This window comes from Bos indicus x Bos taurus, chromosome 11, assembly GCF_003369695.1.
Source record: "Bos indicus x Bos taurus breed Angus x Brahman F1 hybrid chromosome 11, Bos_hybrid_MaternalHap_v2.0, whole genome shotgun sequence".
NCBI lineage: Eukaryota > Metazoa > Chordata > Mammalia > Artiodactyla > Bovidae > Bos > Bos indicus x Bos taurus.
In genome coordinates, this window is record NC_040086.1 from 9,502,732 (window position 1) to 9,524,804 (window position 22,073).

At 39.9% G+C, this 22,073-nt stretch overlaps 1 protein-coding gene across 1 annotated transcript in view; it reads left to right on the forward strand.

The window, feature by feature from the left end:
- The window catches only part of TACR1 (tachykinin receptor 1), a 184,651-nt gene that overhangs the window by 91,867 nt on the left and 70,711 nt on the right, over nucleotides 1-22,073 (forward strand). Inside the window, exon 2 of the mRNA XM_027554791.1 lies at nucleotides 19,484-19,678. Within this exon, the coding sequence (XP_027410592.1) occupies nucleotides 19,484-19,678 (195 nt within the window). The remainder of the gene's footprint in view (nucleotides 1-19,483; nucleotides 19,679-22,073) is intronic.

A 22,073-nucleotide genomic window follows, 5' to 3' on the forward strand; every position in this document is an offset into this window, starting at 1 on the left:
GGACATAATATATTTAAACTGGTCAATGGGGGAAAAAGCTACAACAGAATACTCTACCCAGGAAAGCTCTTTTTAGATTAGATAGATAAATCAAAACATTTACAGACAAGCAAAAGCTAAGAGAATTCAGCACCACCAGATGAGATTTGCAACAAATGCTAAAGGAACTTCTCTGCTGCTGATGCCGCTGATGCTAAGTCACTTCAGTCGTGTCCAACTCTGTGAGACCCCATAGATGGCAGCCCACCAGGCTCCCCCGTCCCTGGGATTCTCCAGGCAAGAACCCTGGAGTGGGTTGCCATTTCCTTCTCCAATGTATGAAAGTGAAAAGTGAAAGTGAAGTCGCTCAGTCATGTCCGACTCTTAGCGACCCCATGGACTGCAGCCTACCAGGCTCCTCTATCCATGGGATTTTCCAGGCAAGAGTACTGGAGTGGGTTGCCATTGCCTTCTCCAAGGAACTTCTCTAAGCAAAATAAAAGACAACTACTAAAAACAACAAAATTATTATTAGAAAACTCACTGGTAAAGGCAAAAGAAGTAAATGTAGGAAATCATCTGCACACAAATAGGATATCAAAACCAGCAATTGTGACAAGAGTACAAATGCAGGATATTCAGAATGCATCCAAAAGTAAGAGGCCAGCAACTGAAAATGATCTTGTTTATATAGAGACTGTTAAATCAAATCCTCTATGGAACTACAAACTGAAAATCTACAACAGGCAGAAAAAAGAAACATGAGTCAAAACACGTCATTAAAGTTAGTCATCAAATCACAAGAGAAGGAAACAAAAGAGGAAAGGAAGAAAAAGGTCTAAAAAAATTAAAAAAAATAACAAAATGGCAATAGGAGCATTGTTGTTGTTATTGTTGTCAGTAAGTTGTGGCCAGCTCTTTGTAGTCCTATGACTGCAGCATGCCAGGCTCTTCTGTCCTGCACTATCTCCTAGAATTTGTTCAAATTCATGTATATTGAGTCTGTGGTGCTATCTAACCAGCTCAACCTCCTCTATCCCCTTCTCCTTTTGACTTCAGTTTTTCCCAGCATCTGGGAAAAATTGCGAGCTCCTCTTTGCACCAAGTGGCCAGATTCAGCTTTAGCATCAGTTCTTCCAAATGAACATTCAGAGTTGATTTCCTTTAGGATTGACTGGTTTGATCTCCTTGCAGTCCAAGGAACTCTCAAGAGTATTCTTCAACATCACAGTTCAAAAGCATCAATTCTTCAGTGCTCAGCTTTGTTTATGGTCCTAGTCTCACATCCATACATGACTACTGGAAAAATCATAGCTTTGACTATATAAACCTTTGTCAGCAGAGCAATGTCTCTGCTTTTTGACACACTGCCTAGGTTTGTCATAGCTTTCCTTTAAAGGAGCAAGTGTCTTTATTTTCATGGCTGCAGTCAACATCCACAGTTATTTTGGAGCCCCAGAAAGTAAAATCTACCGCTTCCACGTTTTCCTCTTTTATTTGCCATGAAGTGATGGGACTGGATACCATGATCTTAGTTTTTGTAATGCTGAGTTGACCAAGCTAGCTTTTTCACTCTCCTCTTTCACCCTCATCAAGAGGCTCTTTAGTTCCTCTTCTCTCTGCCATTAGAGTGATATCGTCTGCATATCTGAGGTTGTTGATACGTCTCCTGGCAATCTTGATTCCAGCTTATGATTCATCTAGCCTGGCATTTCACATGATGTACTCTGCATATAAGTTAAATAAGCAGGGTGACAATACACAGCCTTGACATACTCTTTTCCCAATTTTGAACCAGTTCATTGTTTCATGTCAGGTTCTAAATGTTGCTTCTTAACTTGCATACAGACTTCTCAGGAGACAGGTAAAGTGGTCTGGTACTCCCACTTCTTGAAGAATTTTCCAGTTTATTGTGATCCACACAGTCTAAGGCTTTATCAAAGTCAATAAAGCAGTTTTTCTTGAATTCCCTTGCTTTCTCCATAATCCAACGAATGTTGGCAATTTGATCTCTGCTTCCTCTGCCTTTCCTAAACTCAGCTTGTACATCTGAAAGTTCTCGGTTCAAGTATTGCTGGAGCCTAACTTGAAGGATTTTGAGTATGACTTTGCTAGCATGTGAAAAGCGTGCAATTGTATGGTACTTTGAATATTTTTTGGCAATAAGAGGATTATTGTCCAGTTGCTCAGTCATGTCCAACTCTTTGCAACACCATGGACTGCAGCATGCCAGGCTTCCTTGTCCTTCACCATCTCCCAAATCTTGCTCAAACTTATGTCCATTGAGTCAGTGATGCCATCCAACCGTTTCATCTTCTGTTGTCCCCTTCTCTTCCTGCCTTCAATATTTCCAAGCACCATGGTCTTTTCCAGTGAGCTGGCTCTTCACATCAGGTGGCCAAAGTATTGGAGCTTCAGCTTCAGCATCAGTCCTTCCAATGAATATTCAGGATTGATTTCCTTTAGGATTGACTGGTTTGATCTCCTTGCAGTCCAAGGGGCTCTCAAGAGTCTTCTCCAACACCACAGTTCAAAAGCATTAATTCTTTGGCTCTCAGCCTTCTTTATGGTCCAACTCTCACATTGGTACATGACTACTGGAAAAATTATGGCTTTGACTTTATGGACCTTTTTGGGCAAAGTCACGTCTCTGCTTTTTAATATGCTTTCTAGATTTGCCATAGCTTTTCTTCCAAGAAGCAAGCATATTTTAATTTCATGGGTGTAGTCACCATCTGTAGTGATTTTTGGAGCCCAAGAAAATAAAGTCTGTCACTGTATCCATTTTTTTCCATCTATTTGCCATGAAGTGATGGGACCAGATGCCACGATCTTTGCTTTTTGAATGTTGAGTTTTAAGCAAGCTTTTGCAAATGTGAAATAAGAGCATGAATATCAATAATTACATTAAATGTAAATGGATTAAGTGTTCCAACCTAAAGTTTACCTGAATGAATACAAAAACAAGACCCATAGAAGACCCATTTAAGTCCACAAAAGACCCACTTCAGATATATGGACACATACTGACTGAAAATAGCAGGATGGAAACAATTAGTCCATACAAATGGAAATTAAAAGAAAGCTGGAGTAGCAATACTCATATCAGACAAAATAGATTTTCAAATAAAGACTAACAAGTGACAAAGAAGTATACTACATAATGATCATGGGATCCATCTAAGAAGAAGATACAACAATTGTAAATATTAATATATATGCACCCAACATAGAAGCAGTTCAATATATAAAGCAATCACAAACAGTTGTAAATGGAGAGATTTACATTAACACAATAACAGCGGGGGAATTTAACACCCCACTTTCATCAATGGACAAGTCATAAAGACAGAAAATCCATAAGGAAACACAGACCTTAAATGATACATTAGATTAGATAGACTCTCCCAGGTGGCACTAGTGGTGAAGAAGCTGCTTGCCAATGCAGGAGACATAAGAGGTACAGGTTTGATCCCTGGGTTGGTTAGATCCCCTGGAGAAGGGCATGGCCACCCATGTATGCCACCCATCCAGTATGCTTACCTGGAGAATCCCATGGATAGAGGAGTCCGGCAGGCTACATCCAGAGGATCACAAGGAGTCGGATACGACAGAAGCAACTCAGCAAGCAAGCCATGATTATGGAGCCTTTGATCCCAAATCAGAAGAATACATATCCTTCTCAGTGGCACATGGAATATTCTCCAGGATTGACCACATGCTGAGCCACAAAATGAGTCTTGGTAAATTTAAGAAGATTGAAATCATATTGATTTTTTCCAACCACAACTCTGTGAGATTAGAAATCAACTACAAAAAAAAAAAAATGCAAACAAACAAACAAAAAACCAACACAAACACATGGTAGCCAGACATTATGCTACTAAACAATGGATGACTAAGGAAATAAAAAAGTATCTAGAGACAAAAGAAGATGAAAAGACAATAATCCAAAACCTATGGAACATGGCAAAAGCAGTTCTAGGAAGGAAGCTTAGAAAACTCACAAATAAACAACCTAAACTTACGCCTGAAGCAACTAGAGGAAGAACAAACAAAATCCAAAGTTAGTAGGTGGAAAGCAATTATAAAGATAAGAAATAAATAGAAATGAAGAAAACAAAAGAAAAGATCAATTTAAACTTTTGGTCAAAAGATCAAAAGCTGATGTTTTGACAAAAAATAAAACTGACAAATCTTTTTTTAGCTAGACTTATCAAGAAAAATCAATGAAATTAAAAATGAAAAAGGAGGAAGTTACAATGGACATCACAGAAATACAAAGGATTGTAAGAGGCTATTAGAAACAACTCTACGCCAATAAAATGCATGACCTGGAAGAAATGGACAAATTCTTAGAAAGATATAATCTCCCAAGAATGAACCAGGAAGAAATAGAAAATATGAACAGGTCAATCACAAGTACTAAAATTGAAACTGTAATGCAAAAACTCCCAAGAAACAAAAGTACAGGACCAAATGGCTTCACAGGCAAATTTTATCAAGCATTAGAGATGAGTTAATATATATTCTTTTGAAACTGTTCCAAAAAACTGCAAAGGAAGAAATATTTGCAAACTCATTCTATGAGGCCACCATTATTCTGATACCAAAATCAAAGATAACACACAAAAAAAATTACAGGCCAATATCACTGATGAACATAAACGCAGGAAATCCTCAACAAAATACTAGCAATCCAAATCCAACAATACATTAAAAGAATCATACACCATGATCAAGGGAGATTTATCTCAGGGATACAGGATTTTTCAACATCTGTAAATCAATCAGTGTGATATACTACCTCAAAAATTGAAGAATTTAAGCCATATGATCATCTTAATAGTTGCAAAAATCTTTTGACAAAACTCAATACCCCCTTATGATAAAAAAAAAACTCTTCAGAAAGAGGTCACAGAGGGAACATACCTCAACACAATAAAGGCCATGCATGTCAAACCTACAGCCAACATCATAATGGTGAAAAGGTGAAAGCATTTCCTCTAAGATAAGAAACGAGACAAAGATGTCCACTCTTGACAGTTTTATTCAGCATAGTTTTGGAAGTCCTAGCCATGGCAATTAGAGAAGAAAAGGAAATAAAAGGAATGCAAACTGGAAACGAAGATGTTAAGTGGTCACAGTTTGTAGATGCCATGATACTATACATAGAAAATCCTAAAGATGCTACCAGAAAACTAGTAGAGCTCATCAATGATTTTTGTAAAGTCACAGGATACAAATTTAATACACATAAATTGGTTGTATATCTATACATTAACAACAAAAGATCGGAAAGAGAAGTATACCTATCTAAGAAGACCAAAGACCTGTATTCTGAAAACTATTAGATGCTCATGAAAGAGATCAGAGGTTACACAAACAGATGGAAAGATATGCCATGTTCTTTGACTGGAAGAATCAATATTGTCAAAATGATTATACCACCTATAGTCATGTCCCACCCATAGAGGGTGGGACAAATTGAGAGAGTAGCATTGACATATAAACATTACCATGTGTGAAATAGATAGCTAGTTGGAAGTTGCTGTATAACACAGGGAGCTCAGCCTGGTGCTCAGTAATGACCTAGATGGGTGGAATAAAAGGCTCAAGAAGGCAGGGATATATGTATATTAATGGCTGGTTCATGTTGTTGTATAGCAGAAACCGTACAGTTTTCTGTACGGGGGAACCTAGCCCACCAGGTTCCCCCATCCCTGGGATTCTCCAGGCAATCAACATTGTAAAGCAATTATCCTCCAGTTAAAAATTTTTAAAAATCTGCTGACATCAGCTATCCTGGCCCCTTTTAAAGCTTTCATTATAGAAAGTAGGATTGCTTAAAAGCCCTCATTACAAACAGCTTGGTAGATTAAAATATCAGTGTCCTTACTGACATCAGGTGGTGTGTGGTTTTAACTTGTTTGGTTGCTTTTTATTTGTTTGCTTTTAATATGGAATAAACATCATTGTTCATTTTTCTTTTTAAATGGCTGCCTTGACAGTCTGTGTTTCCAACAGGAATCCTAATTCCCTTCTGCCTCTCTGAAAGGCTTTCCAAGATCAGAAATTGGATCTGATCCAGGTTCCTTTCAAATTACTGCTTCTGTATGTGGTCTGGGAGTGTGAAATTTTGCATGCACCCTTTAAGGCCAGACAGAGTCTGTTTCCTCAAGCCCTCTAGCTCTTCCATATGCAAACTTGGATAGCCTTTAAAGCCCAGTGTTTGGGGACTCACCTTTCTGGTAAAGACCACAATCCACATAGAGTTTGGGAGCTCTGTGTGGCGCTTGGACTCCTCACTTTTTGGGAAGAACCTCTACTATTGTGATTATCCTCCTATTTGTTGGTTACTTCCCCAGTGTTGTGGGTCTTGACTATATCATGTCTTGCCCACCCGCCACATGTCTTCTTCTTTTTTAAAAAAAAATAATTAATTTTAATTGGAGCCTAATTACTTTACAATATTGTAGTGGTTTTGGCCACACATTGACATGAATCAGCCATGGGTGAACATGTGTCCCCCATCCTGAACACCCCCCACCTCCCTCCCCATCCCATCCCTCAGGGTTGTCCCAGGGCATTGGCTTTGAGTGCCCCGTTTCATGCATCAAACTTGGACTGGTGATCTATTTCACATATGGTAATATACATGTTATATATTAACATGTTATATGCTATTCTTTCAAATCATCCCACCCTCTTCTTCTCCCACAGAGTCCAAAAGTCTGTTCTTTATATCTGTGTCTCTTTTGATGTCTCTCATATACAGTCATCATTCTCATCTTTCCAAATTCCATATATATGTGTTAATATACTGTATTGGTGTTTTTCTTTCTGACTTACTTCACTCTGTATAATAGACTCCAGTTTCACCCACCTCATTAGAACTGATTCAAATGTGTTCTTTTTGATAGCTGAGTAATATTCCATTGTGTATATGTACCACAGCTTTCTTATCCATTCATCTGGTGATGGACGTCTAGGTTGCTTCCATGTCCTAGCTATTGTAAACAGTGCTGCGATGAACATTGGGGTACATATGTCTCTTTCAATTCTGGTTTCCTCGGTGTGTATGCCCAGCAGTGGGATTGCCGGATCATAAGGCAGTTCTATTTCTGTTCTCCATAGTGGCTGCACCAGTTTGCATTCCCACTAGCAGTATAAGAGGATTCCTTTTTCTCCATACCTTTTCCAGCATTTATTGTTTGTAGACTTTTTGATAGAAGCCATTCTAACTGGTGTGAGATGGTACCTCATTGTGGTTTTGATTTGCATTTCTCGATAATGAGTGATGTTGAACATCTTTTCATGTGTTTGTTAGCCATCTGTATGTCTTCTTTGGAGAAACGTCTCTTTAGTTCCCTGGCCCATTTTTTGATTGGGTCATTTATTTTTCTGGTCTTGAGCTGCATGAGCTGCTTGTATATCTTTGAGATTAATTCTTTGTCAGTTGCTTCAGTAGTAAATAGCCATTTGCTATTATTTTCTCCCATTCTGAAGGCTGTCTTTTCGCCTTGCTTATAGTTTCCTTTGTTGTGCAAAAGCTTCTAAGTTTAATCAGGTCCCATCTGTTTATTTTTGTTTTTACTTCCATTACTCTGGGAAGTGGGTCATAGAGGATCCTTCTGTGATTTATGTCACAGAGTGTTTTGCCTATGTTTTCCTCTAGGAGTTTTACAGTTTCTGGTCTTATGTTTAGATCTTTAACCCATTTTGAGTTTATTTTTGTGTATGGTGTTAGAAAGTGTTCTAGTTTCATTCTTTTACAGGTGGTTGATCAGTTTTCCCAGCACCACTTGTTAAAGAGATTGTCTTTTCTCCATTGTATATTCTTGCCTCCTTTGTCAAAGATATGGTGTCCATAGATGCGTGGGTTTATCTCTGGGCTTTCTATTTTGTTCCATTGATCTATATTTCTGTCTTTGTGCCAGTACCATACTGTCTTGATGACTGTGGCTTTGTAGTAGAGCCTGAAGTCAGGCAGGTTGATTCCTCCAGTTCCGTTCTCCTTTCTCAAGATTGCTTTGGCTATTCAAGGTTTTTGGTATTTACATACAAATTGTGAAATTATTTGTTCTAGTTCTCTGAAAAATACCATTGGTAGCATGATAGGGATTGCATTGAATCTATAGATTGCTTTGGGTAGTATACTCATTTTCACTATATTGATTCTTCTGATCCATGAACATGGTATATTTCTCCACCTATTAGTGTCCACTTTGATTTCCTTCATCAGTGTTTTATAGTTTTCTATACATAGGTCTTTTGTTTCTTTAGGTAGATATATTCCTAAGTATTTTATTCTTTTGGTTGCAATGGTGAATGGAATTGTTTCCTTAATTTCTCTTTCTATTTTCTCATTATTAGTGTATAGGAATGCAAGGGATTTCTGTGTATTAATTTTATATCCTGCAACTTTACTATATTCATTGATTAGTTCTAGTAATTTTCTGGTGGAGTCTTTAGGGTTTTCTTTGTAGAGGATCATGTCATCTGCAAACAGTGAGAGTTTTACTTCTTCTTTTCTAATCTGGATTCCTTTTATTTCATTTTCTTCTCTGATTGCCGTGGCTAAAACTTCCAAAACTATGTTGAGTAGTAGTGGTGAGAGTGGGCACCTTGTCTTGTTCCTGACTTTAGGGGAAATGTATTACTCATTATTGATCGACTCTTTTCTATTTCTTCTAGATCCTTGTTAAACATTTCTTGCATCTTCTCAATCCTTGTCTCTGGTCTATTTATCTGTAAGTCCATTTTGTTTTTAAGATGTTGGATCGTCTTTACTATCATTGTTCTGAATTCTTTTTCAGGTAGACTCCCAATCTCCTCCTCTTTGGTTTGGTTTGGTGGGCATTTATCATGTTCCTTTACATATTGAATATTTATTTGCCTTTTCATTTTGTTTAGATTGCTGTGTTTGGGGTGGTCTTTCTGTAGGCTGGAAGTTTGTAGTTCCACTTTATTGTGGAGCTTGCTCCCTTTGGGTGGGGTTAGATTAGTGGCTTGTCAAGGTTGCCTGGCTAGGGGAGCTTTCGTTTGTGTTCTGGTGGGTGGAGCTGGATCTCTTCTCTCTAGAATGCAATGAAGTGTCCAGTAGTGAGTTTTTCGGTGTCTGTGGGTTTGGCATGGCTTTGGGCAGCCTGTATTTTAGTTCTTGGGGCTGTGTTCTTGTGTTGCTGGAGAATTGGTGTGGTATGTCTTGCTCTGGAACTTGTAGGCTCTTGGGTGGAGCTTGGTTTCAGTGTAGATATGGAGGCTTTTGGATAAGCTCTTGTTCTCTGGAATCAAGAGTTTTCTGGTGTTCTCAAGTTATGGATTTAAGCCTCCTGCCTACGGCTTTCAGTCTTATTCTTACATTAGCCTCAAAACTTCTCCATCCATACAGCACAGATGATAAAACATCTAAGTTAATGGTGAAAAACTTATTCACAGTGAGGGACATCCAGAGAGGTTCACAGAGTTACATGGAGAAGAGAAGAAGGAAGAGAGAGATAGAGGTGACCAGGAGGAGAAGAGGGGGAGTCAAAAGAGGAGAGAGCAAGCTAGCCAGTAATCAATTCCCTGTGTGCTCTCCACAGTCTGGAACACCCAAAGAGGTTCATGGAGTTATATAGAGAAGAGAAGAGGGAGAAGGGAAATAGAGGTGACCAGGAGGAGAAGATGGTGTCTCCTGCTTCTTTATATACTTAGTTATGGGAAATCATGCCATTATCACAGACAAATAGTTCTAATTTTTGTGTGCCCATGGGAGGAGTTGAGCTCAGGGTCTTCCTACTCTATCATCTTAGCTGCTCCTGAAAACACTCAGGGTGTTATATTTGGTTTAGATATTTACTGCATTTTACCCATAGTTCATTTCAGGCCTTAGTCATGTGTACTTTTATGGTAGCCCTGGTTGAAAACTTTATATTTGAATCATCTTTGAACTACATTGGTCCTTCTTTGATCACACCTGAACAGGAGAGCTTGGACAAGAATCAGCCACATCCCTTCCTTCAGTTCACTCTAAATTGTCACAGGCTCTTGATGCCATCTTGTCTTTGAAATCTTCCCAGGCTTCCCAGGTAGCTCAGTGTTAAAGAATCCACCTGCCAATGCAAGAAATTCCAGAGACTTGGGTTCAATTCATGAGTCGGGAAGATTCCCTGGAGAAGGAAATGGCAACCCACTCCAGTATTCTTGCCTGGAAAATCCCATGGACAAAGGAGCCTGACATGCTACAGTCCATGGGGTCTCAAGAGCTGAACATGATTAAGCATGCATACTGCACACCTCTTGAAATTTTATGCAATCTTGTCATTTGCTACTTTTTGAAATGAGTTCACTAACAGTGTTACAAATCTACTGGGGCTTGGAGGCAAAAAACTCAAGCTATTTGGAGTTATGCATAGCATGGCAGTGAGAATGTGAGGGCCTCTGCCATTACCACAGTGCTTTAGTAGGCGTGTGAACTCTGGTCATCTCTATTGGCTGCTCAAAGACCTCTTCATTTATAGGTTGTGAGCTTGGTCTTAGTTAAATAGACAAAGTTTCTGGTCAAGTGATCTGGCTAAATGAGGTCCCTGAATTTTGTAATTAAAGAAATGTCCTAGAAAAAACCCAAACTGACAAAGCCTTAGTGGCCTTGGGTATAAAACTGTGTGTTCCTTACAGTGGAATGGTGGTCCTTATAATGGAATGGAGGGGACTAGGAGAAAGGATGACGTGACCTCTTGTTGGGAGGAAGAGCCAAGGGGAGATACCATGTAGAAAGACTGAATTTTGTACAGTTTCCAACAAAGTGGTCAATGCAAACATTATTTGACAAATACTTACTGAGAATTTAAGAGTTAAATGTTAAGAGCTGGGAGATTCTGAAAGACTTGGATCCAGTGAGATCATTCCTGCAAGGATGATCTCAAATGTCTGTATGACAGAAACACATTATTCTCACATATGTTCATACTGTGAGAAACAAAGGTATAATGTGCATGTGGTTTTCTTGCTGCATGTGTTATTATTCAACAACCTTTATGGAGTCCCTGCTATGTGTCATGAAATTTACACATTCATTTATTCAATTAAGTGTTCAGTGAGTGTTTACTATATTCTAGGCACTGAGAAAGCCAAAGATATTAACATGCAACTACCTTCCTCAGGTAGCCATGCTCTCAACTGTCACTCCTCCTGGTCATTTGAACCCAGGGAGATTCAGTCCATTAAAAAAAACAAACAAATAAACCTTGTACCATCACAGGAAGATGTGAGTGGGAATAAGGAGGGCAAGGACCAGAATTGGAGGTGATAGTGTAGAAGAAGGACCTGGGAAGACAGATCTCCTAGCAAAGGAATAACATTCTCTTTGCCAAACGACTAAGGGCTAGCATAGGAGACAGTTATGATGATACTGCAGCTTGTCAGAAGAATCCTTTCTCATAATAAGGTTGTTTCACTCTGTGATTTTTAAGATATGCAAACTTGTATTTTGCCAGATTTAAGGGGCTAGATGGAGAGCTCTTTTTATAAGCAAAATCATGCAAAAGGAAGATAGAACCTCAAGTTTTCATCTGAGAGGCCACATACAATTCAAATCAGAGCCGATGGCCCTCATAGGACTGAAACAGCCTGAAGTGGAGAACATACCCCACCTCCCACACAGCCTCTGGACAGTCTCTGACAGCCTGATGATTAATGCATAAACTGGAAAGACATTTCATTGACTGCCTTGTAGTCTCATGAGCACAATGCAGTCAATAAATATTTATTGAATGTAATTTCCTGGGGCTTGCAGCACTTACTCTGTGATAATTTGCAACTGAATAAGCAAGAATTATTCAGGGTGGTTACAAATAAATATATAAGTATATGTTAATGGAATCCAAACTACAAATGGACTGCTAGAAAGAAAATGTTCACCCATCTACAGACAAGTCATTCAAGTGGTACTAGACTTGAGGTAATTAAGAAAGAAGTGTGTCACATAAGCCCCAGAAGTGAGAATTGAAAGAGAAAGAAGAAAGGGGGAAAGAAAGAAGAGGAGAGAGATTTATAAATATCTCTATTTCATACAAATGAAAATATACATGTTTGACTTTAGAAGTTAATCTTTTTTATTTCCTCTGGCTTTCTATGTACAATACTTTCATCTGTCACTGAAATATCTCCTACACTTAAGAAATGGCAGAGTTAACTGAAATGGGCTTCCAAATTGCAGTTTTTGCAATAAAAATAAAATATGGCTTTCTGCCACCTATTTGGAACTACAGCACCAATATGCTGATGCAATCCCTGTTAAGCCCCAGTCACATTACATTCTAAGTGGTATATCACCAGGTTGGGCATGAGGATGAGTATTAGATTACATTTACTTATGTTTTAACATTTGTTCTGAGTTAGAAAAGGCAGAGGAAGCAGAGATCAAATTGCCAACATACACTGGATCATTGAAAAAGCAAGAGAGTTTCAGAAAAACATCTATTTCTTCTTTATTGACTATGTCAAAGCCTTTGACTGTGTGGACCACAACAAAGTGTGGAAAATTCTGAAAGAGATCGGAATACCAGACCACCTGACCTGCCTCTTGAGAAATCTATATGCAGGCCAAGAAACAGCAGTTAGAACTGGACATGGAACAACAAACTGGTTCCAAATAGGAAAAGGAGCATGTCAAAGCTGCATATTGTCACCCTGCTTATTTAACTTATATGCAGAGTACATCAAGAGAAATGCTGGGCTGGAAGAAGCACAAGCTGGAATCAAGATGGCCAAGAGAAATATCAACAAACTCAGATATGCAGATGACACCACAGTTATGACAGAAACTGAAGAGGACTAAAAAGCCTCTTGATGAAAGTGAAAAAGGAGAGTGAAAAAGTTGGCTTAAAGCTCAACATTCAGAAAATGAAGATCATGGCCTTTGGTCCCATCACTTCATGGGAAATAGATGGGGAACAGTGGAAACAGTGTCAGACTTTATTTTTTGGGGGGTTTCAAAATCACTGCAGATGGTGATTGCAGCCATGAAATTAAAAGACGCTTACTCCTTGGAAGGACAGTTATGATCAACCTAGATAGCATATTCAAAAGCAGAGACATTACTTTGCCAACAAAGGTCCGTCTAGTCGAGGCTATGGTTTTTCCAGTGGTCATGTATGGATGTGAGAGTTGGACTGTGAAGAAAGCTGAGCACCAAAGAATTGATGCTTTTGAACTGTGGTGTTGGAGAAGACTCTTGAGAGTCCCCTGGACTGCAAGGACATCCAACCAGTCCATTCTAAAGGAGATCAGTCTTGGGTGTTCATTGGATGGACTCATGCTAAAGCTGAAACTCCAGTACTTTGGCCAACTCATGCAAAGAGTTGACTCATTGGAAAAGACCCTGATGCTGGGAGGGCTTGGGGGCAGGAGGAGAAGGGGATGACAGAGGATGAGATGGCTGGATGGCATCACCAACTGGATGGACGTGAGTCTGAGTGAACTCTGGGAGTTGGTGATGGACAGGGAGGCCTGGCATGCTGCGATTCATGGGGTTGCAAAGAGTTGGACATGACTGAGTGACTGAACTGAACTGAAAAGTAAATTAAGACTTTGTATTTGAGATAACATCCAAAAGGGACAGTGTAATTACTATGTTCTCCCTTATGCATTCTCCTTAAGCTCCTGTGAAGTCTGAGAATGCACAGCTACAGTGAAAGCAGGAGCCTGGGAGATGCTGAAGCTGAGACAGGCATCTTTATGGCTGCAGGTCCAGCATTGGAGATGAAAGATTTTTTCTCTGGGAAATGCTTCAGTAAACAATTCTGCAACAGTAATGCAAACACTCAAAAAGACACTAGCCATGACCATCCAGGTTCAGTCATTGGCCAAATTCAAAAGATCAGATCAGATCAGTCGCTCAGTTGTGTCTGACTATTTGCGACCCCATGAATCACAGCACACCAGGCCTCCCTGTCCATCACCAACTCCCAGAGTTCACCCAGACTCACGTCCATCGAGTCAGTGATGCTATCCAGCCATCCCATCCTCTGTCGTCCCCTTCTCCTCCTGCCCCCAATCCCTCCCAGCATGAGAGTCTTTTCTAAAGGGTCAACTCTTCGCACGAGGTGGCCAAAGTACTGGAGTTTCAGCTTTAGCATCATTCCTTCCAAAGAAATCCCAGGTCTGATCTCCTTCAGAATGGACTGGTTGGATCTCCTTGCAGTCCAAGGGACTCTCAAGAGTCTTCTCCAACACCACAGTTCAAAAGCATCAATTCTTTGGCGCTCAGCCTTCTTCACAGTCCAACTCTCACATCCATACATGACCACAGGAAAAACCATAGCCTTGACTAGACGAACCTTTGTTGGCAAAATAATGTCTCTGCTTTTGAATATGCTATCTAGGTTGGTCATAACTTTCCTTTCAAGGAGTAAGCATCTTTTAATTTCATGGCTACAGTCACCATCTGCAGTGATTTTGGAGCCCAAAAAAATAAAGTCTGACACTATTTCCACTGTTTCCCCATTTATTTCCCATGAAGTGATGGGACCGGATGCCATGATCTTCGTTTTCTGAATATTGAGCTTCAAGCCAACTTTCTCACTCTCCACTTTCACCCTCATCAAGAGGCTTTTTAGTTCCTCTTCACTTTCTGCCATAAAGGTGATGTCATCTGCATATCTGAGGTTATTGATATTTCTCCCAGCAATCTTGATTCCAGCTTGTGTTTCTTCCAGCCCAGCATTTCTCTTGATGTACTCTGTGTATAAGTTAAATAAGCAGGGTGACAATATACAGCCTTGCTGTACTCCTTTTCCTATTTGGAACCAGTCTGTTGTTCCATGTCCAGTTCTAACTGTTGCTTCCTGACCTGCATACAAATTTCTCAAGAGGCAGGTCAGGTGGTCTGGTATTCCCATCTCTTTCAGAATTTTCCACACTTTGTTGTGATCCACACAGTCAAAGGCTTTGGCATAGTCAATAAAGCAGAAATAGATGTTTTTTTGGAACTCTCTTGCTTTTTCCATGATCCAGTGTATGTTGGCAATTTGATCTCTGGTTCCTCTGCCTTTTCTAAAACCAGCTTGAACATCAGGAAGTTCACGGTTCACATATTGCTGAAGCCTGGCTTGGAGAATTTTGAGCATTACTTTACTAGTGTGTGAGATGAATGCAATTGTGCGGTAGTTTGAGCATTCTTTGGCATTGCCTTTCTTTGGGATTGGAATGAAAACTGACCTTTTCCAGTCCTGTGGCCACTGCTGAGTTTTCCAAATTTGCTGGCATATTGAGTGCAGCACTTTCACAGCATCATCTTTCAGGATTTGGAATAGCTCAACTGGAATTCCATCACCTCCACTAGCTTTGTTCGTAGTGATGCTTTCTAAGGTCCACTTGACTTCATCTTCCAGGATGTCTGGCTCTAGGTCAGTGATCACGCCATCATGATTATCTGGGTCATGAAGCTCTTTTTTGTACAGTTCTTCTGTGTATTCTTGCCACCTCTTCTTAATATCTTCTGCTTCTGTTAGGTCCATACCATTTCTGTCCTTTATCGAGCCCATCTTTGCATGAAATGTTCCTTTGGTATCTCTGATTTTCTTGAAGAGATCTCTAGTCTTTCCCATTCTGTTGTTTTCCTCTATTTCTTTGCATTGATCACTGAGGAAAGCTTTCTTATCTCTTCTTGCTATTCTTTGGAACTCTGCATTCAGATGCTTATATCTTTACTTTTCTCCTTTGCTTTTCACTTCTCTTCTCTTCTCTTCACAGCTATTTGTAAGGCCTCCCCAGACAGCCATTTTGCTTTTTTTCATTTCTTTTCCATGGGGATGGTCTTGATCCCTGTCTCCTGTACAATGTCACGAACCTCATTTCATAGTTCATCAGGCACTCTATCTATCAGATCTAGGCCCTTAAATCTATTTCTCACTTCCACTGTATAATCATAAAGGATTTGATTTAGGTCATACCTGAATGGTCTAGTGGTTTCCCCTAATTTCTTCAATTTAAGTCTGAATTTGGCAATAAGGAGTTCATGGTCTGAGCCACAGTCAGCTCCCAGTGTTGTTTTTGCTGACTGTATAGAGCTTCTCCATCTTTGGCTGCAAAGAATATAATCAATCTGATTTCGGTGTTGACCATCTGGTGATGTCATGTATAGAGTCTTCTCTTGTGTTGTTGGAAGAGGGTGTTTGTTATGACCAGTGCATTTTCTTGGCAAAACTCTATTAGTCTTTGCCCTGCTTCATTCTGTATTCCAAAGCCAAATTTGCCTGTTACTCCAAGTGTTTCTTGACTTTTTACTTTTGCATTCCAGTCCCCTATAATGAAAAGGACATCTTTTTGGGGTGTTAGTTCTAAAAGGTCTTGTAGGTCTTCATAGAACCATTCAACTTCAGCTTCTTCAGTGTTACTGGTTGGGCATAGACTTAGATTACTGTGATATTGAATGGTTTGCCTTGGAAACGAACAGAGATCATTCTGCCATTTTTGAGATTGCATCCAAGTACTGCATTTCAGACTTTTGTTGACCATGATGGCTACTCCATTTCTTCTAAGGGATTCCTGCCCACAGTAGTAGATATAATGGTCATCTGAGTTAAATTCACCCATTCCAGTCCATTTCAGTTGGCTGATTCCTAGAATGTCGACATTCACTCTTGCCATCTCTTGTTTGACCACTTCCAATTTGCCTTGATTCATGGACCTGACATTCCAGGTTCCTATGCAATATTGCTCTTTACAGCATCGGACCTTGCTTCTATCACCAGTTGCATCCACAGCTGGGTATTGTTTTTGCTTTGGCTCCATCCCTTCATTCTTTCTCTAGTTATTTCTCCACTGATCTCCAGTAGCATATTGGGTACCTACTGACCTGGGGAGCTCCTCTTTCTGTATCCTATCATTTTGCCTTTTCATACTGTTCATGGGATTCTCAAGGCAAGAATACTGAAGTGGTTTGTCATTCCCTTCTCCAGTGGACCACATTCTGTCAGATCTCTCCACCATGACCTGCCCATCTTGGGTTGCCCCACGGGCATGGCTTAGTTTCATTGAGTTAGACAAGGCTGTGGTCCTAGTGTGATTATGTTGACTAGTTTTCCATGAGTATGGTTTCAGTGTGTTTGCCCTCTGATGCCCTCTTGCAACACTTACTGTCTTACTTGGGTTTCTCTTACCTTGGATGAGGGGTATCTCCTCACCACTGCCCTTCCTCACCTTCAATGTGGGATAGCTCCTCTAGGCCCTCCTGCACCTGTGCAGCCACCAAGACAATAGTAGTTGCACAAATCTACCTCTTTTGGCTCTGATTCTAGGGTTGCCACAACCATTCCATGACCTAAGAGGAAACCAATACTTTATTGCTGTCAGGCAGCAAAAAAAGAGGCAGAACCAGGAGAGAATTCAAGACTTCTCAAGATTCTTTTTAGAATACCACCGCAAGTATGGAAGGTCATCAGGTCTGCAGTACACTGAACCTCCCTTGGAAGTAGCCAGACAATGTTTGATTCACTGCATGTTGAGAGTTGTTTTTGCCCTTTTGATGCTCTGTAGTTGGCAGCTGAGTGACAAACTTTATAGCCGCCAACTCAACCAAGAGATTTATAGATTATTACTCACCTCCACCACAATCTTTTGCAAGTCTCTTTCTGATTCAACCCTCTCCTGACTTCAAGTCTACTTCCCTTTAGTGTCTTTTTGTTAAGGCATAATTTTATTTCCCAAATAGGTGATAAAGTTTTCAGGGTCATGCTGACACTGTGTTTGGCAAAGGAGGGGCACAATGACTGTAATATTTAAACAAGAGTAGAGACAGGGGTATGAAATATACGGTGTGGGGAGTCAATAATTATGTAATATATTTGTATGTGACACGTTGTAACTAGATTTCTTAAGGTTATCATTTTAAACTGCACACAAATATCCAATCACAGTGTTGTATACCAAGAATGAACATAGTGTTGTAGGCCAATTATACTTCAAAAACAAACAAAAACAAACTCATAGAAAAAAATGATCAGATTTATGGTTATCAGAGGTTGGGATTTGGGGGGAAGGAGGAATTGGATCAGCCTAGAGATGCTAGATTCTGAACACTGTAAAAGAGAATTACATGGAGACAGCTGGCAGCTATTCTATTTGTCTGCTCATTTCTGTCTCCATTGACTTTTCAGTCCCATGGAAGTCAGAAACACCTGCATGTCAGAGAATTAAATGCATGATTCTGAGATTTTCTTGGATACCTAAATCCCAAAGGCAGTATAAGACATAATTCAAAGGGATGGATCTATGAACTTTGCAAGAAAGGAAATTGTTTTTCAGTGTAGACAGTAGTTACTGGCAGGTATTAAGAGTGCAAAATAGTAACAAAGGGATGGGAAAGGATGTGAGGCATGGCTCCTTTTCCCCCTGCCAGGACTCTGTATCTAGGCCAGTGAGGTAGGAGTACTTGACAGTGGCCACTTTGAGTCCAGCACCCTCTCAAGAACAAGCTTCCTGACTTCCAGTCAGGAGTCCTTACAACCTGGGGGAAGGGAGCAGCACCCCAGAAGGGGCATGGGCTATGTTCCACCCCAGGCTGCTTGGTTCCTGCCCACCGTGCACCTCAGTAGCTCAGGGTAGTAGTCTTATGGGACTGGGCTAAACCTATTCTTTAAAAGGTATTTGACTTTTTAAATGCAATAGGCAGAATTGATATGATTATAACTGATATGAAATGCTGATTGGAATATTTGTTATTTCTAAACTCTGCTGAATTTGAAAAGCAACACACAAATCTGGATGTGCGCACTCATTCAGATGACACCATTTGTTGTTCAATACCAAGCAAGAGATGGAGAAATGGCTCCAGGCCTGAAGTCATCCTTCGGTTTCCTTCACTCTTCCTGCAAAAGGTTTCATCCACCCTGGCCTTTAATATGCAAAAGTGTGTCTGTCTCAGAAGGTGGAGTCTCTTTCTTTTCATGAAGCATACTTTTTATTTTAACCACACTGAATTGGTGAAGTTTTCTCCAGGAACCATTGCTTTTTGTTGGCTTTAGGTCACTGCTTTCTCATTCATACACATTCACTTGCCTTCAAATTGTATGGACCTGTACAGGATTGCTAGCCTTTTAAACCGTCATACGGGGACTTTAAAAACTACTATTTCTATCACGATTATTCCTTAATCTAAAAAAGATATAGACTTTGTGTTGAATAAATTCACAAATTGTTCTTATTTTTCTGATTTTGCTGTAAGCCACCAACCTATACTGGGGCATCGTGCGCCTAGCATAAGAGTTACAAGGGTGAGAATGTCTCTCCTTGGAAAGTGCCAGATGGGTTCTAAAATATTAAAACACCTGGCTGATTTTTCTTACAAGTTTTTGCATTCATGTCATAAAAATCACATAGCTTAAGGTTAGAATAGTCATAAAAATCACCAGGACTCAAAGGGTTTCTAAGGAATTTTTCACTGGGCAGGAACAATGCATATCCCTAATGCAGATTTTGGTGACCAAACTGGAATTTTGTCCTTTCTTCTCCATTCCAGGTACATGGCCATCATCCACCCCCTCCAACCCAGGTTGTCGGCCACAGCCACCAAGGTGGTCATCTGTGTCATCTGGATCCTGGCTCTCCTCCTGGCCTTCCCTCAGGGCTACTATTCAACCACGGAGACCATGCCCAACAGAGTGGTGTGCATGATCGAATGGCCAGAGCATCCCAACAAGATTTATGAGAAAGTGTGAGTAGAGACGACTCCCAGCGCCTTCTTTGCCTTCTCTTGTTCCTTCTTTCTTTCCATGTTCTTTTGTTGATCAGGATTTAATTTGTATCTGTAAGTATTTCTCACAACCACTCTGATTTCAGGTTGGTATGTCCATAGTTATGAGGGAACTATTATGTCCCCAATACTATTCTGGACTTTGAATGAAAAGTCTTGTAGTATAAGACCTGGGTCATTTGGGTGCACTTCCATATTCTTCCTGCCAATGAACCAAATGAATGCTAAAAAACCAGTTACTTTGCCCTGCCAATGTCTGCATTCCTTTGCCTTGAAGTCTCTTCTTCACCTATAGAATGCCACTTTGCCTTCTTGCACAGCATGCCAGAGAGTGAGGGAATTAACACCAACCCTTACTCCCAGCAGTTCTCAAAAAATGACTGACGGGAGTTGGCATATGAACACGCCAGCTCCCTCACCCTTCAGATGGGATGTCTCTGTGGGGTGTGTGTTTACTGTGTTCAGGGTTTCCTCTTACAATTAAGCTCCAGTCACCCTGGTGATAGCTGGCTCAGTGACACAGCCTTTGATTTCCCTACTGTCGTTTCTCCTTCCAAATAAGTCATTTGCACTTGAATATTTATCTCAAGATCTGTATCTGGGGAAAACTAAACCAAAACACCTACCTTCCAGGATTTTTCAGCTGGAAAAAATACCCATGCATGTGAAATGCATGGAAGGCAAGGCTAGCACATTGAGACCATACGAGTTACAGGTCCCCAACAGGCAGACCTACTTCTCTTCCAGGGACTTGACTGGCCACATTTAGGGTTTTTTGAAGCTATTCTGGCATATTTTTCTGAGAGTTCTTATCTTAGAGGCAACATTAAAATGGTCTTTTCTTTGTTTTGTTCCAAGTGAGCAGCAATATGACATTTATATTACACCAGTTTTCTGAACTCAAAGCACATTGATAATGTGATTCCTTTTGAAAGACCTCTATAATTTTCCAACCTTGGGTTTATTAAGGGAATTGTAAAAGACCACTGGTTAGGATCCAGAAGATCTGGATTTAATTACAAGATTGCCAGTTAACTAGCTATGTGACCCTGGGCAAGATCACAGTCTTCCCTGGTTGTTAAATGGAGCATAATAAGGCACTCCTTCCAGTAAACAATCATTTTGAACAGCAAACAAGAGAATATATTCTCACTTTGTAAGCTATTCAGTGCCATATGAAAAATATTTTTATTGAAACAAATTCATTAGATAGTATAATCATTATAGACCTTTGAACTTCTTAAGTGGTAAAATGAAACACTGCACCTGTTGGCCCCCTATATTGAGGGTCCAAAAGCCTGTTGCACAGAGTCACACTGCTGCACCTGTTCCATGGAATGGAACAAGCAATGTGGCTTACCAGAAAGCAATATGTAAGGCTTGTGCACAAGCCAAGCAATGTGGCTTACCAGAAAGCAATATGTAAGGCTCAGACTTTGCCTTCCAGACACAGACAGTGGGATTTAACTGATCAAGCGGTGGGAGGATTAACACTCAGCCTAGGAGGTAGTGAATATTTTTCTTTCAAGTGAAACTACAAGCCTGAACAGAGTCACAGCAGGAGAAAGAGCATAGCTTTACAAGCTGTTCAGGACCCATGAACATGTTCAAGCCAGAAGGTTCCCTCAAAGGTGGGGTGGCCCTCTGAAATAAAGCTCTTTATATAAACTGCTTCAGAAATTGCCATCAACTTCATGAACTGGAGTTCAGTTCTTAGCTCTTGTGATCTTTTCAAAGTCTGATCACACCTTTCTTCAGCTTTTTGTTTCAAATAAGCACAGTTCTTCTGTCTTCTAACAAATTCAAATTTTAACTTAGAAATAAAGGTTTCTTTTCTCATAGATGTCTATGACCTCATTCAAGAAACGGTAGTGTTTAGTGTTTCACCTTTAAACACTTTGCTGTTTTATGCTTACTAATGCTGCGATTCATGGGGTCACAAAGAGTTGGACACGACTGAGTGACTGAACTGAACTGAACTGAATGAATAGGAAGTCCCTCTGAGACTCAACGTTTTAGGCTGTCTTTTCAAGTTACCTTTCAAGAATTTAGGGTAACTGCTATTGGACTTATGGTTAGGTTTGCTGCTATTGTTTATTTTATAATTTTAACCTAAAATATGAGGCTAGATTAAGAGACTCTGATTTTATCTATTCAAGATGTATAAAAATGTTTACAGATGCAGTAACAAGTTGAAAGAGTCCATATTTGCCATGCACGTATTGTCTTACAAACATAAGTGTAAGCTTTATGCCAACCTATTTTGTTTTTGTCAGTATCTGCCATAATGCATTATGATACATTTTAGGCAACTTAAATTTTACCAGTTCTAAACTAAGCACATAGTTATATTCTT